Here is a 15,641-nt window from a genome sequence, read left to right as displayed (position 1 = left end):
TTCGAAGACTTTAGAAAGGCATGGCAGGATGGATATAAGTCTGTAACAGTTTGGGTCTAGAGTGTCTCCCCCATTGAAGAGGGGGATGACCGTGGCCGCTTTCCAATCTTTAGGTATCTCAGACGATACGAAAGAGAGGTTGAACAGACTAGTAATAGGGGTTGCAACAATGGCGGCGGATAATTCTAGGAAGAGAGGGTCCAGATTGTCTAGCCCTGCTGATTTGTAGGGATCCAGATTTTGCAGCTCTTTCAGAACATCTGCTGTCTGGATTTGGGTGAAGGAGAAGCTGGGGGGGCTTGGGCTAGTTGCTGCACGGGGTGCAGAGCTGTTGGCCGGGGTTGGGGTAGCCAGGTGGAAAGCATGGCCAGCCGTAGAGAAATGCTTATTGAAATTTTCGATTATCGTGGATTTATCGGTGGTGACAGTGTTTCCTAGCCTCAGTGCAGTGGGCAGCTGGGAGGAGGTGCTCTTATTCTCCATGGACTTTACAGTGTCCAATAACTTTTTGGAATTAGTGCTGCAGGATGCAAATTTCTGTTTGAATCTGACTGTGTATATTGGTTCCTAACTTCCCTGAAAAGTTGCATATCGCGGGGACTATTCGATGCTAGTGCAGTACGCCACACGATGTTTTTGTGCTGGTCAAGGGCATTCAAGTCTGGAGTGAACCAAGGGCTATATCTGTTCATAGTTCAATTTTTTTTGAATGGGGCATGCATATTTAAGATGGTGAGGGAAGCACTTTTAAAGAACAACCAGGCATCCTCTATTGACGGGATGAGGTCAATATCCTTTCAGGATACCCGGGCCAGGTCGATTAGAAAGGCCTGCTCTCAGAAGTGTTTTAGGGAGAGTTTGACAGTGATGAGGGGTGGTCGTTTGACCGTGAACCCATAAAGGACCGCAGACCCTCTCTCTCCCTCCTGTGGTGTGTGTGACACGGGAGGGAGAGAGAGAAAAAACAGCCCTGACTCACGCTAGTTAGTAAAACTTGTAAATGCCATAGGTTATCTGTGCATGTCTTTACTGCATCAACTTGATGTAAAGAAGCTAGCTAAGAAAGCCAGATGTTAGCTAGCTAGCTAGGCTTGTTGAGGCTATCTTGCTGCACTCAGCGTCCTTGTCTACACTGTAAAAAAATATCAGGTCTTTTTTACAGTAAATTACTGGCAGCACAGTAGCTAGTAAATTACTCTAGATTTACAGGACCTTTGCTGAAACACAAATTGCCATCATATTACTGGAAAACCTGACTACAGCAACATGCTGTATTTCTATCATTTACAGAGCATTACTGGAAGCACAGTGGTTAGTAAACTGTTGGAGATATACACTGCAGGCAGCTAGTGCCAACAAGGGGCAGTATTTCTGTTACATGTATTTGATATACTGTAGGTATTTCAACCATTTCAATACTTATTTTGTAGTGACGTTACGTTTGATACCAGAGGTCCAGCGCTCCAGACAAAAATGCTACACTGCGCACGCGTTATGGCATGTGTGACATCATCTATAGTAATTTAGCTGTTCTAAATTCTTTTGACCACCAGGTGCCACTAATGTGTTGACTAAAGCCTCAAGTAATGAACCTATTTTCAAACAATTTGCTGAAAATGTTCAATGCTTCAGGATGCTTTGTTTTGTAATTCAGTACTATTTTGTAATTCACTAGCCAGAACTACAATTTATGTATTTTGCAAAATTATAATTAGAATACATGTATTTAGTATTTTGTAATACAAAAATAAACTTTCAAGTAGCCCGTTTAACTAAAACAACATTCTCGGTAATGGTAACATAATCTTTTTGCTTGCTATGACTGTGATATTTTCTTTTTTATCTACCTCAGGTTAATGCACTGACTTTAAGTTGATCTGGACAATACCGTCTGCTAAATGACCAAAATGTAAATGTTAAATTAAACTAAGGTTGATAAAACAAACACATATCACAGTCATAGCAAGTAAAACATTTCTGTAACTGTTACTAAAAATGTTGTTGTAGTTAAGGACAAATTGATCTTCAAGGTATTTTATACACTGCTGAAAAAAATAAAGGGAACACTAAAATAACATATCCTAGATCTGAATGAATTAAATAATCTTATTAAATACTTTTTTCTTTACATAGTTGAATGTGCTGACAACAAAATCACACAAAAATAATAAATGGAAATCCAATATATCAACCCATGGAGGTCTGGATTTGGAGTCACACTCAAAATTAAAGTGGAAAACCATACTACAGGCTGATCCAACTTTGATGTAATGTCCTTAAAACAAGTCAAAATGAGGCTCAGTAGTGTGTGTGGCCTCCACGTGCCTGTATGGCCTCCCTACAACGCCTGGGCATGCTCCTGATGAGGTGGCGGATGGTCTCCTGAGGGATCTCCTCCCAGACCTGGACTAAAGCATCCGCCAACTCCTGGACAGTCTGTGGTGCAATGTGGTGTTGGTGGATGGAGCGAGACATGATGTCCCAGATGTACTCAATTGGATTCAGGTCTGGGGAACGGGCGGGCCAGTCCATAGCATCAATGCCTTCCTCTTGCAGGAACTGCTGACACACTCCAGCCACATGAGGTCTATCATTGTCTTGCATTAGGAGGAACCCAGGGCCAACCGCACCAGCATATGGTCTCACAAGGGGTCTGAGGATCTCATCTCGGTACCTAATGGCAGTCAGGCTACCTCTGGCGAGCACATGGAGGGCTGTGCGGCCCCCCAAAGAAATGCCACCCCACACCATGACTGACCCACCGCCAAACCGGTCATGCTGGAGGATGTTGCAGGCAGCAGAACGTTCTCCACGGCGTCTCCAGACTCTGTCACGTCTGTCACATGTGCTCAGTGTGAACCTGCTTTCATCTGTGAAGAGCACAGGGCGCCAGTGACGAATTTGCCAATCTTGGTGTTCTCTGGCAAATGCCAAACATCCTGCACGGTGTTGGGCTGTAAGCACAACCCCCACCTGTGGACGTCGGGCCCTCATACCACCCTCATGGAGTCTGTTTCTGACCGTTTGAGCAGACACATCTACATTTGTGGCCTGCTGGAGGTCATTTTGCAGGGCTCTGGCAGTGCTCCTCCTGCTCCTCCTTGCACAAAGGCGGAGGTAGCGGTCCTGCTGCTGGGTTGTTGCCCTCCTACGGCCTCCTCCACGTCGCCTGATATACTGGCCTGTCTCCTGGTAGCGCCTCCATGCTCTGGACACTACGCTGACAGACACAGCAAACCTTCTTGCCACAGCTGGCATTGATGTGCCATCCTGGATGAGCTGCACTACCTGAGCCACTTGTGTGGGTTGTAGACTCCGTCTCATGCTACCACTAGAGTGAAAGCACCGCCAGCATTCAAAAGTGACCAAAACATCAGCCAGGAAGCATAGGAACTGAGAAGTGGTCTGTGGTAACCCCCTGCAGAACCACTCCTTTATTGGGGGTGTCTTGCTAATTGCCTATAATTTCCACCTGTTGTCTATTCCATTTGCACAACAGCATGTGAAAGTTATTGTCAATCAGTGTTGCTTCCTAAGTGGACAGTTTGATTTCACAGAAGTATGATTGACTTGGAGTTACATTGTGTTGTTTAAGTGTTCCCTTTATTTTTTGAGCAGTATATTTGTAACAACGTACCAATGATGTATCTTTGCCCATCTCTGACTAGTGCCAAGTACGTTACTGTAATATTCACAGTAACTTGCCACCAGTGTCCTGTAAATGACTGTAATATCAGAGCAAAGATAAAGCACAATACTCTAAGAAAGTAAATGCTACTGTAATATTGGTATTTAACAGTATTTTATTATAATTACATGGTCTTGGTGCATGCAAGTTTATGAATATTTGGCGTTTTATATCACAAGCACTTCGAGAGGACTAAACAAGTTAAATGCCTAGTTAAATAAAGGTTAAATAAAAATAGAAAATAGAAATAAAAACTAGGGACGTAGCAAAGCACTCAACCAGTAAAGGTTAAGCCCAACATTTGACTGTAGGGTGTCAGCAAATATAATAAAGTTTACCCTATTCATCTATGGCAAAGGTACTTATATTTTTCCCCTTTCATCTGTGTCTAGTGTTAGCTAGTTACCGGCTAGCTAGGTCTTCAGCCAGCATGGAACAAAAGAGGGGAAGTAGTTCAAAACATCCGTCAGTGCTGCTTTGAACCGCATCACAAGAGACATGCCAAACGGGAGATGTATAAAAATATATATATATCATTAATGCAATTTCAATGTTTGAGTTGCTTTGTGTATCACCAATTTTGTAGTGATGGGAAAACGAAGCTTCATGAAGTATTGAGCATTTCCAGACAAATTTGTCAATAATAGGTTATTTACGTGTGGCTTTGATCAACACATTGTACACCAGTGGCACCTGCTGGTCAAAATAATTTACAACAGCCAAATTATTATAGATGACGTCGCACACAACGTAGTGCGTGCACAGGGTAGCCTTTTTGTCTTCTACTGAAACCAATAGCAAACCAATCAGATGGTTGTTCAACAAAGCGAAGCTTCGGACGTTATTGATCACTTGCGTCTGATAAAGTGATACAAGCATCGGCACACTGCTTCGAAGTAAACTGCTTAGCGGTTTTGATGCATGCTCCGGTATAAAACGTATCACTACAAATTTGCTTGAGAGTATTTTACTGCAACACTGCTCATTACATCCAAGTTTCTTTAAATAGGAGTTTCAAAGAGCTGTCAGTCAAGGCGAGCTCATGAATATAGGCTCCCCACCCACTCAGCCTGTTTGTACATTTTCAAAATTTTGGAGCATATCAATCCCCAGAAATATTATTGTGATGTTTTTCGCTATTTTACATGGGAATCAGAATGACTGTTCAAGGCCTTTAAATATTCAAATTTTAATGATAACATATTCACTTGAAGTCTTTGGACTGAAACTGGATGTATGCAACGAGCATGTCTCAGTCACTAACAAATTCAGTCATGGTAACTCTACAATTCATGCGAAAGGCAAGGCATTCTGGGAAATATTCAAATTGTAGCAAAAGCTTTATACTTAGCAGTGTGTTAATTCAACAATATTCAATATCTATACAAGTCCACACTTTCAGTGTTAATTTCACACTGGGGAATTTGCTGTGTACAACCAGCTCACCTGCTTTTCTCTATGATTTGACTATTAGATGTTTTTAAAATAGTTTAACCATGTTAAAACGAGAGTTCAGTTCACGTAACAGGGTTTACCGTAAAATGAGGGACAGATGTAAATTAATCACTAATCACATGACAAATAATAATCTTCATAAATTACTATGTCAAAGCAGCAAAATAACTAGGGCTTTACAATGATGCTGAAACTTGGAGAATTTGGGGGATTAATTGGGGCACACGTCATAAAAACTAGATTCAAAAGTTTGTTGTTTTAGTAAATTAAGAATTTCAAATGTCATGGTATATACTTGTGTGTAGCCATGTCACATATATTATTTTATTTAACTGAGACAACGCCATTTCATTGTTAAAATTTGAATACTGACATCCGTTCAGATATTTGAATATTCAAATAACCGTGCCTGCCCAGCCCTATGCACTATATAGAGAATAGGGTACCATTAGGACACAACCCAGAGCTGCCCTCTCTCTGTGTTGGTTTGTGTGTGCATCAGGCTTTATGTTTATGTCTTGTTGTTTATGTATCTGTCTGTGCATGTAATGAACCACCCAGGCTTCATCTGCCACTGCCCCCAGTCCCTGCTCCTTCTCATAGATCAGTGATCTGCCTGCCTGAGCACAAAAGCCAATGGTAGCTTGCTTGATTTGCAGCTGACTTGGCGGCCCGGGGTGGCCTGTCCTTACGTGGAGTGGTGTAGTGTTGTGTGTTCAATAAAGGCACGCTGGGTTATTATTCCTGCCGACTGGGGGACACACACACACACACACACACACACACACACACACACACACACACACACACACACACACACACACACACACACTCTCTCTGTCTCTCGCTCACTTTAATTGAGGCCTCCATGGCCCAGTGGACCCACATAACCACTCATTAAGCACTTACAGTACAGTAGGGCAGAGCGGGCACCTATCCTTCCACACGACGGACTTCAACCACCCACCGTAGTTCCCAGAGGTCATACACACACACAGCCTGGGTAGCCCCCCAGAGCCCACACATGTGTGCAAGCACACACCCACAAATCAGAGAACACACACCGCTGTTATGTTCTTGAGGAAGACCATTGATTATGGATTTTATTGCACATATATTCAAGTTTTCTCATGGGATATACAGTATATGGCTGTCAAAGCTGCATATTCTCAACTCACAAATAATACTACTACTGTTAATAATTAACTCCTTTATCATTCTGACTGTGCTCACAAACTGTCCTGACAGACAAAGACCCTGGCTTCTCTTCTCACATGTCAATGCAAACACAGGAAGCGAGAGGACAGGTGTGTGAGAGAGAGAAGGGTCGTACAGCGGTGGGAACTCACAAAGCCAATTATGCTGCCAGTTGTGAATTGGATTAGTGGAAGAGCTGTGATGTGTTATGACCTGAATGATGCACCCCACACACACACGCACACACATACAGACATACACTCACACACGGATCTGAGAGACAAATAGGCTCATCGTATTCCTAACCACTTACTGCACACATTCATATTGAATGTGATGAGAGAGTGTCACGTCCTGACCAGTAAGGGGGTTATTTGTTATTGTAGTTTGGTCAGGACGTGGCAGGGGGGTGTTTGTTTTATGTGGTTCGGGGTTTGTTGGGATATGTGTTTATGTAGATGGGTGTTTGTTTAGAGTATTCCGGGGTCTTTGGTTATGTTCTATGTTTTGTATTTCTATGCTCTGTCTATGTTGTGTATTTCTTTGTGTTGGCCTGGTATGGCTCTCAATCAGGAACAGCTGTACATCGTTGTTGCTGATTGGGAGTCATACTTAGGTAGCCCTGTTTTCACCTGTCATTTGTGGGAAGTTGTTTTTGCACTGCTGTGTGTGTGTAGCCTGCATTACTGTTCGCGCGTTCGTTTTGTTGTTTTGTTATTAAGTGTTCTAATAAAAGTTAAAATGAGCACTCAACCCGCTGCGCCTTGGTCCACTATATACGATGACCGTTACAGAGAGGTGGCTGGACAACTCAACACTAGTTAACTTCCTTTTCTTGGAAATATTGTGGTAATTTATGATTGGACCCAATGAGTATTGATCCCCTTGCATGCATATATAGATGATGTGAAATAGCTAGCTAGCTAGCGGTGCATGTAGAGCAGTATTCAATTGGTGATGTCACTCGCTCGAAAGCAATGCATGTCTGTCCACAGGGGGGATGGTTAGAAGAGAGCAGGAAGGATGAACGTTCCATTGCCTGCATCATGTACTCGTAAAGAGGCTGTTATCGACTGGAGGACAACAGAGATGACGCACCCTGACATCTCTCCTCCTGTTCATACACTGTTCACTACAGAGCATTCTCAGTCTCCAGAGAGAGGACCTTTGACCTTTTTGTTGTATGACTGACGAGGCAGAATGACAGTCTACTCAGATAATGACATCCTTGATGACCACAGATTTCTAATGTTTTGTGGCCAGTGTTATAGTTATTCTAGTGTGTTATTAACAGTGTTATAATACCCACAATTCTGTCTCTCTGTGTGTCCCTGCAGGATGATGGTGTTTGGGGTGCTGACGTTGATCCTGAGCTGGGCGTCTCTGGGAGTTGACCTTGCCACAGCTGTGGTGAGTGACTGTGACTCCAAGGCCTGTGTCCCAAATGGAACCGTATACAGTGCATTCGGAAAGTATTCAGACCCCTTGACTTTTTCCACATTTTATTATCAAATTTATTTATAAAGCCATTTTTACATTAGCCGATGTCACAAAGTGTTATACAGAAACCCAGCCTAAAACCCCAAACCGCAAGCAATGCAGATGTAGAAGAACGGTGACAAGGAAAAACTCCCTAGAAATGCAGGAACCAAGGAAGAAACCTAGAGAGGAACCAGGCTCTGAGGGGTAGCCAGTCCTCTTCTGGCTGTGCCGGGTTGAGATTATAACAGTACATGGCCAAGATGTTCAAATGTTCATAGATGACCAGCAGGGTCAAATAATAATAATAATCACAGTGGTTGTAGAGGGTGCAACAGGTCAGCACCTCATGAGTAAATGTCAGTTGGCTTTTCATAGCCGAGCATTCAGAGTTAGAAACAGCAGGTGCGGTAGAGAGAGAGAGTCGAAAACAGCAGGTCCGGGACAAGGTAGCACGTCCTGTGAAAAGGTCAGGATTTCATAGCCAGAGGCAGAACAGTTGAAACTGGAGCAGCAGCACAACCAGGTGGACTGGGGACAGCAAGTAGTCATCAGGCCAGGTAGTACTGAGGCATGGACCCAGGGCTCAGGTCCTCCGGGAGGGGAGGGAGAGGGAGAGAGAGAGAATTAGAGGGAGCATACTTAAATTCACACTGGACACCGGATAAGACAGGAGAAATACTCCAGATATAACAGACTGTACACTAGCCCCTCGACACAAACTATTGCAGCATAAATACTGGAGCCTGAGACAGGAGGAGTCGGGAGACACTGTAGCCCCGTCCGACAATACCCCCGGACAGAGCCAACCAGAAAGAATATAACCCCACCCACTTCGCCAAAGCACAGCCCCAAACCACTAGAGGGATATCTTCAACCACCAACTTACTACCCTGAGACAAGGCTGAGTATAGCCAAAGAAGATCTACCCCATGGCCGGGCGGCCAGCTCTAGGAAGAATCTTGGTGGTTCCAAACATCTTCCATTTAAAAATGATGGAGGCCGCTGTGTTCTTGGGGACCTTCAATGCTGCAGACATTTTTTGGTACCCTTCCCCAGATCTGTGCCTCGACACAATCCTGTCTCGGAACTCTACGGACAATTCCTTCGACCTCATGGCTTGGTTTTTCCTCTGATAAATGACCTTATATAGACAGGTGTCCAATGAATTGAATTTAACACAGGTGGACTCCAATCAAGTTGTAGAAACATCTCAAGGAAGATCAATGGAAACAGGATGCACTTGAGTTCAATTTCGAGTCTCATAGCAAAGGGTCTGAATACTTATGTAAATAAGGTATTTCTGTTTTCAAAAATGTCTAAAAACCTGTTGTTGCTTTGTCATTATGGGGTATTGGGTGTAGATTGATTAGGACATTTTTCTATTTAATCAATTTTAGAATAAGGCTATAACGAAACAAAACGTGGAAAAGATCAAGGGGACTGAATACTTTACTTTTTTACTGTATATATATGTGGATATATATATATACACAGTACCAGTCAAAAGTTTGGATACAACTACTCATTCAAGAGTTTTTCTTTATTTTTACTGTAACACACATGGAATCATGTAGTAACCAAAATAGTGTTAAACAAATCAAAATGTATTTTAGATTTTAGATTCTTCAAAGTAGCCACCCTTTGCCTTGATGACAGCTTTGCACACTCTTGGCATTCACTCAACCAGCTTCATGAGGAATTGCTTTTCCAACAGTCTTGAAGGAGTTCCCACATATGCTGAGCACTTGTTGGCTGCTTTTCCTTCACTCTGTGGTCCAACTCATCCCAAACCATCTCAATTGGGTTGAGGTCGGGTGATTGTGAAGGCCAGGTCATCTGATGCAGCACTCTATTACTCTCCTTGGTCAAATAGCCCTTACACGGACAGATTTCCACCTGTACAATATCTATTGCTTGTGTTTCTTGGCCCAAGCAAGTCTCTTCTTATTATTGGTGTCCTTTAGTAGTGGTTTCTTTGCAGCAATTCGACCATGAAGGCCTGATTCACACAGTCTCCTCTAAACAATTGATGTTGAGATGTGTCTGTTACTTGAACTCTGAAGCATTTATTTGGGCTACAATCTGAGGGGCAGTTAACTCTAATGAACTTATCCTCTGCAGCAAAGGTAACTCTGGATCTTCCTTTCCTGGGGTGGTTTTTGTTTTTTGCGAACTGCACTTGAAGGATCATTTAAATTGCTATACTTCATTAAGTAGTACCCGCAAAACACCAGTCTCAACGTCAACAGTGAAGAGGCGACTCCGGGATGCTGGCCTTCTAGGCAGAGTTGCAAAGACTGGCCAATAAAAAGAAAAGATTTAGATGGGCAAAAGAACACAGACACTGGACAGAGGAACTCTGCCTTGAAGGCCAGCATCCCGAAGTCGCCTCTTCACTGTTGATGTTGAGACTGGTGTTTTACTGGTACTATTTAATGAAGCTGTGAGTTGAGGACTTGTGAGGCGTCTGTTTCTCAAACTAGACACCTTAATGTACTTGTCCTCTTGCTCAGTTGTGCACCGGGGCCTCCCACTCCTCTTTCTATTCTGGTTAGAGCCAGTTTGTGCTGTTCTGTGGAGGTAGTAGTTCACAGCATTGTACGAGATCTTCAGTTTCTTGCCAATTTCTCGCATGGAATAGTCTTAATTTCTCAGAACAAGAATAGACTGACGAGTTTCAGAAGAAAGTTATTTGTTTCTGGCCATTTTGAGCCTGTAATTAAACCCACAAATGCTGATGCTCCAGATACTCAACTAGTCTAAAGAAGGCCAGTTTTATTGCTTCTTTAATCAAAACAACAGTTTTCAGCTGTGCTAACATAATTGCAAAAGGGTTTTTTAATGATCAATTAGCCTTTTAAAATGATAAGCTTGGATTAGCTAACACAACGTGCCATTGGAACACAGGAGTGATGGTTGCTGATAATGGGCCTATGTAGATATACCATAAAAAGATCTGCCGTTTCCAGCTACAATAGTCATTTACAACATTAACAATGTCTACACTGTATTTCTGATCAATTTTATGTCATTTTAATGGACAAAAATGTGCTTTTCTTTCAAAACAAGGAAGTTTCTAAGTGACCCCAAACTTTTGAATGGTAGTGTCATAGATGAATAGGGTAAACTTTAGTTATATTTGCTGACAGTCAAATTTTTGCACCAGTAGAGAACTATCTACTATCTAGCCCCTCTGCGAACACGCATTCTCCGATGTTGGTTACAAGGTGGTAAATTAGTTAAGAGAATATCATGTTACCATTGGTGTATTCAAATGAGAGTTAAGGTGATGACACTTTGCCCCCTTAATCATGAATCCAAGTGTTTGACATTATCAAACTTTATCAATATAGAAGCAACAGTCATTTTTCATATTTTGATCTGGTTTCCTTCAAATGTCATCCAATTTCATGAAAAACATGATTTTGACTGTTCACCTTTTAAAGTAAACAATAGGTTGTTTGTGACCCAACGGGCTGGTTTAAAATAATCCATATTGTGTTACGTCCAATATTTACCAAAATTGGGTTGTTTTTCATCCAGCATTTTTTTTTTTATGTATGTGCAGGTAACTGTCTCCCAAGTGGCGCAGCAGTCTAAGGCACCGCTACAGCCTGGGGTTTGAGCTCCATAGAGGCCCACAGTGAAGGTGCCATAATACCCATAAAACCTAGCAGTCAAACAGGGAAATGGTTCCAGTAGTTTTTTCACCATTCATTTTAGAAACTTAAACTTAAAATAAGGGCTGTGTTTCTGTAGGCTTTCCCTGGCGTGGCGTTTTGATAACCATGTAAATCTCTCTCAGACAAGGTGACTTTAATCAATATATTCAGCTCTATTTACTCTCAGATCCGAAAATGCTAATTGGCATCAAAGTAGACATCATGCAAGACTACAAATCCCTGCAAGCTCCTGCACATCATCTCTAGCTGACACTTTTGCTAACAGATATTATGTCAATTTAAAACTTGCACAAGAGACTCCACAGAATTGTCAATTTAAAGAAATATTGCCAATTTATTCATTACGAAATGTAGCTAACATTTGATAGTTCATCCAGAGATTCTTACCTTTGCCTTGATTCGGCAGTCTTGTCCACATCATCATGGCATTTGTAGTTATGATAGCCACATTAGCAGCTAATTAGCGTTTCATTTTTGGCGGGTAAATATAATATATATTGATACAACTCACATTTACACGGTTATCAAAACGTCAAGCCAGGGTAAGCCTACATTAAACACAACCCTTATTTTAAGTGTTTCTAAAATCCCCTATGGTAAAATTGAATGGTGGGATAACGATTGGAAGCATTTTCTTGTTTGACCGCTAGTTTTTATGTGTATTATGACTCATACTGTGGTACTCTATTGGGCAGGGGTGGGCTTTCTTTTGCTCATCGCACTCTAGCAACTCCTTGTGGTGGCCCGGGCGCCTGCAAGCTGACAACAGTAGTCAGTTTCCTCTGAAACATTGGTGCAGCTGGCTTCCGGGATAAGCAAGTGTGTTAAGAAGTAGCGCGGCTTGGCGGGTCATGATTTGGAGGACGCATGTCTAAACCTTCACCTCTCCCGAGCCCGTTGGGGAGTTGCAGCAATGAGACAAGATTGTAACTACCAATTGGGGAGAAAATGGGGTAAAAAATTGTATTAATAAAAGATAAAGGAAATACCAACGTACAGTTGAAATCGGAAGTGAACATACACCTTAGCCAAATACGTTAGATTCAGTTTTTCACAATTCCTGACATTTAATCAGAGTAAAAATTCCCTGTCTTAGGTCAGTTAGGATCACCACTTTATTTTAAGAATGTGAAATGTCAGAATAATAGTAGAGTGATTTATTTCAGATTTAATTTATTTCGTCACATTCCCAGTGGGTCAGAAGTTTACATACACTCAATTAGTATTTGGCAGCATTGCCTTTTAATTGTTTAACTTGGGTCAAACGCTTCAGGTAGCCTTCCACAAGCTTCCCACAATAAGTTGGGTGAATTTTGGTGTAACTGAGTCAGGTTTGTAGGCCTCCTTGCTCGCACCTGATTTTTCTGTTCTTCCCACACATTTTCTATTGGATTGAGGTCAGGGCTTTGTGATGGCCACTCCAATACATTGACTTTGTTGTCCTTAAGCCATTTTGCCACAACTTTATAAGTATGCTTGGGGATATTGTCCATTTGGAAGACCCATTTGCAACCAAGCTTTAACTTCTGGAGATGTTGCTTCAATATATCCACATAATGTTCCTTCCTCATGATGCCATCTATTTTGTGAAGTGCATCAGTCCTTCCTGCAGCAAAGCACCCCCACAACATGATGCTGCCACCCCCGTGCTTCACGGTTGGGATGGTGTTCTTCGGCTTGCAATCATCCCCCTTTTTCCTCCAAACATAATGATGCTCATTATGGCCAAACAGTTCCACTTTTGTTACATCAGACCAGAGGACATTTCTCCAGAATCCACAATCTTTGTCCCCATATGCAGTTGCAAACCATAGTCTGGCTTTTTTAAGGCGGTTTTGGAGCAGTCACTTCTTCCTTGCTGAGCGGCCTTTCAGGTTATGTCGATATAGGGCTCGTTTTACTGTGGAAATAGATATTTTTTAAACCTGTTTCCTCCAGCATCTTCACAATGTCCTTTGCTGTTGTTCTGGGATTGATTTGCACTTTTTGCACCAAAGTACGTTCATCTCTAGGAGACAGAACGCTTCTCCTTCCTAAGAGGTATGACGGCTGTGTGGTCCCATGGTGTTTATACTTGCATACTATTGTTTGTACAGATGAACGTAGCACCTTCATGCGTTTGGAAATTGCTCCCTGGGATGAACCAGGATTGTGGAGGTCTTGGCTGATTTCTTTAGATTTTCTCATGATGTCAAGCAAAGAGGCACTGAGTTTGAAGGTAGGCCTTGAAATATATCCACAGGTACACCTCCAATTGACTCAAATGATGTCATTTAGCCTGTCAAAAGCTTCTAAAGCCATGACATCATTTTCTGGAATTTTCCAAGCTGTTTAAAGGCACAGTCAACTTAGTGTATGTAAACCTCTGACCCACAGGAATTGTGATACAGTGAATTATAAGTGAAATAATCTGTCTGTAAACATGTTGGAAAAATGGCTTGTGTCATGCACAAAGTAGATGTCCTCACCGACTTGCCAAAACTATAGTTTGTTAACAAGAAATTTGTGGAGTGGTTGAAAAGCGAGTTTTAATGACTCCAATCTAAGTGTATGTAAACTTCCAACCTCAACTGTAAATGTCTTAATAGGGTGTTGGGCCACCACGAGCCAGAACAGTTTCAATGCACCTTGGCATAGATTCTACAAGTGTCTGGAACTCTATTGTGTTGACTGAGCGAGCCATGGCATATGGTTCACATCGTTTTCATGCTCATCAAACCATTCAGAGAGCATTCATGCCTTGTGGACGGGGTCATTTTCATCCTATGGGGGCATAGCCATGGTAGACAAAATAATGGCCTGCCCAGCATTTTTAAACATGAATCTAAGCAGGATCCACACCTGTGTGGAAGCACCTGCTTTCAATATACTTTGTCTCCCTCATTTACTCAAGTGGTTCCATTATTTTGGCAGTTATGATATGATAATGGGCCTACATATACAGCAGGCTTCACTCTGTCCAACTTGTTAACAGTCATCGAACAAAATCTATGTATAGAGGACCATGTTTTGCCCCGATGGGCCCTGATCAAAAGTTGTGCACTATGTAGGGAATAGGGTGCCATTTCGGAAACAACTCAGGACCGTGTCTATGTCCATGTCCAACTGTTACTGTTACTGTGCTAATCAATTCTTACCATGACTGACAGCTATGACGAGTTGCTTTGGGGGCCATGATTGTTCACACTCACTTTGAAAGTGTTCTTAAAGAGTGCGTGTGTGTCTTTGTGTGCATGTGTGAGTCTGAGAGAAATCACATGAAATAGCTTTCCGTCATATCCTTAGGGATATGCCTTCATATATGCTCTGAATACATAACCATAACGTGTTAACATAAAGCCATATTGCATTTACATAAACAAGTACTACTGCTGTCTAAAAAGGTATCATTGGATGCCTGTGTCTTAAATCAGATTAAACCAGGTATGAAAAGATATTGAGGAGAACGAGTTAGAGAGAGAAAAGGGCAACAGGAAATGGAGGAGAAACCAGGTTACATTTAGTTACCAGAGGTTTGAAATCTGAAGGATATTGGTGCCTACCGTTGTTTCATCCTTCATCCTCCTGGGAACTAGTCTCTCTCTCTCCTAAAAGTTTTGATCAACACTACCTATCAGCTGTGAATTAACTAAATATAACTCAACCCCATAACTATTGCTAAACAGCTGTTACAGTAACCAGTAAACCAGATCATGAGTCATCATTATAAAACTAACTGGTCAATGATGTTCTGTCAGGGATTATGTGATGAATGATGGTCCTATTCTGGTCTTGAAATTCTATCACATCTCAAATGAGAGTGATTGCTCATATGACTGTATCTCTGTTTATATCCTGGAGAATCTGAATGCATGTGAATCTCTGGTTTGAATACAGGAAGATGAATAGATGCTGCTGTGTTTGAGTCACCACATGCCTAAGGCTCGTCGTGTTCCCTTTCTCTTCAGTTTGTTTGTTGTTGTTCCCCCCAGATTTGACTTGGGGCTGTGGATCATGGAAAATGCATAGTGCATAAGCCAAAGGGCTAGTTGCTGAACGCAGGCTACAACAGAACTGAAAAATTCCAAGTCAATATTGCATGTTTTATTTTAGGCTGTAGTTTAGGTTGAGACTTCAAGGCTGGGTTTAATCATACA

The 15,641-nt window shown here is 42.0% G+C and overlaps 1 protein-coding gene across 2 annotated transcripts in view; it reads left to right on the top strand.

The window, feature by feature from the left end:
- ttyh2 (tweety family member 2) overlaps window positions 1-15,641 on the top strand; it is a 116,741-nt gene that overhangs the window by 75,968 nt on the left and 25,132 nt on the right. For both annotated transcript variants that reach the window (XM_014179816.3, XM_014179817.3), the window contains exon 6: window positions 7,678-7,750. In XM_014179816.3, coding sequence (XP_014035291.1) covers window positions 7,678-7,750 — 73 coding nt within the window. The remainder of the gene's footprint in view (window positions 1-7,677; window positions 7,751-15,641) is intronic.

This window comes from Salmo salar, chromosome 28, assembly GCF_965601325.2.
Source record: "Salmo salar chromosome 28, fSalSal1, whole genome shotgun sequence".
Lineage (NCBI taxonomy): Eukaryota > Metazoa > Chordata > Actinopteri > Salmoniformes > Salmonidae > Salmo > Salmo salar.
Note: the sequence above shows the minus strand (reverse complement) of the source record. Positions and strands in the feature narration are given on the sequence as shown.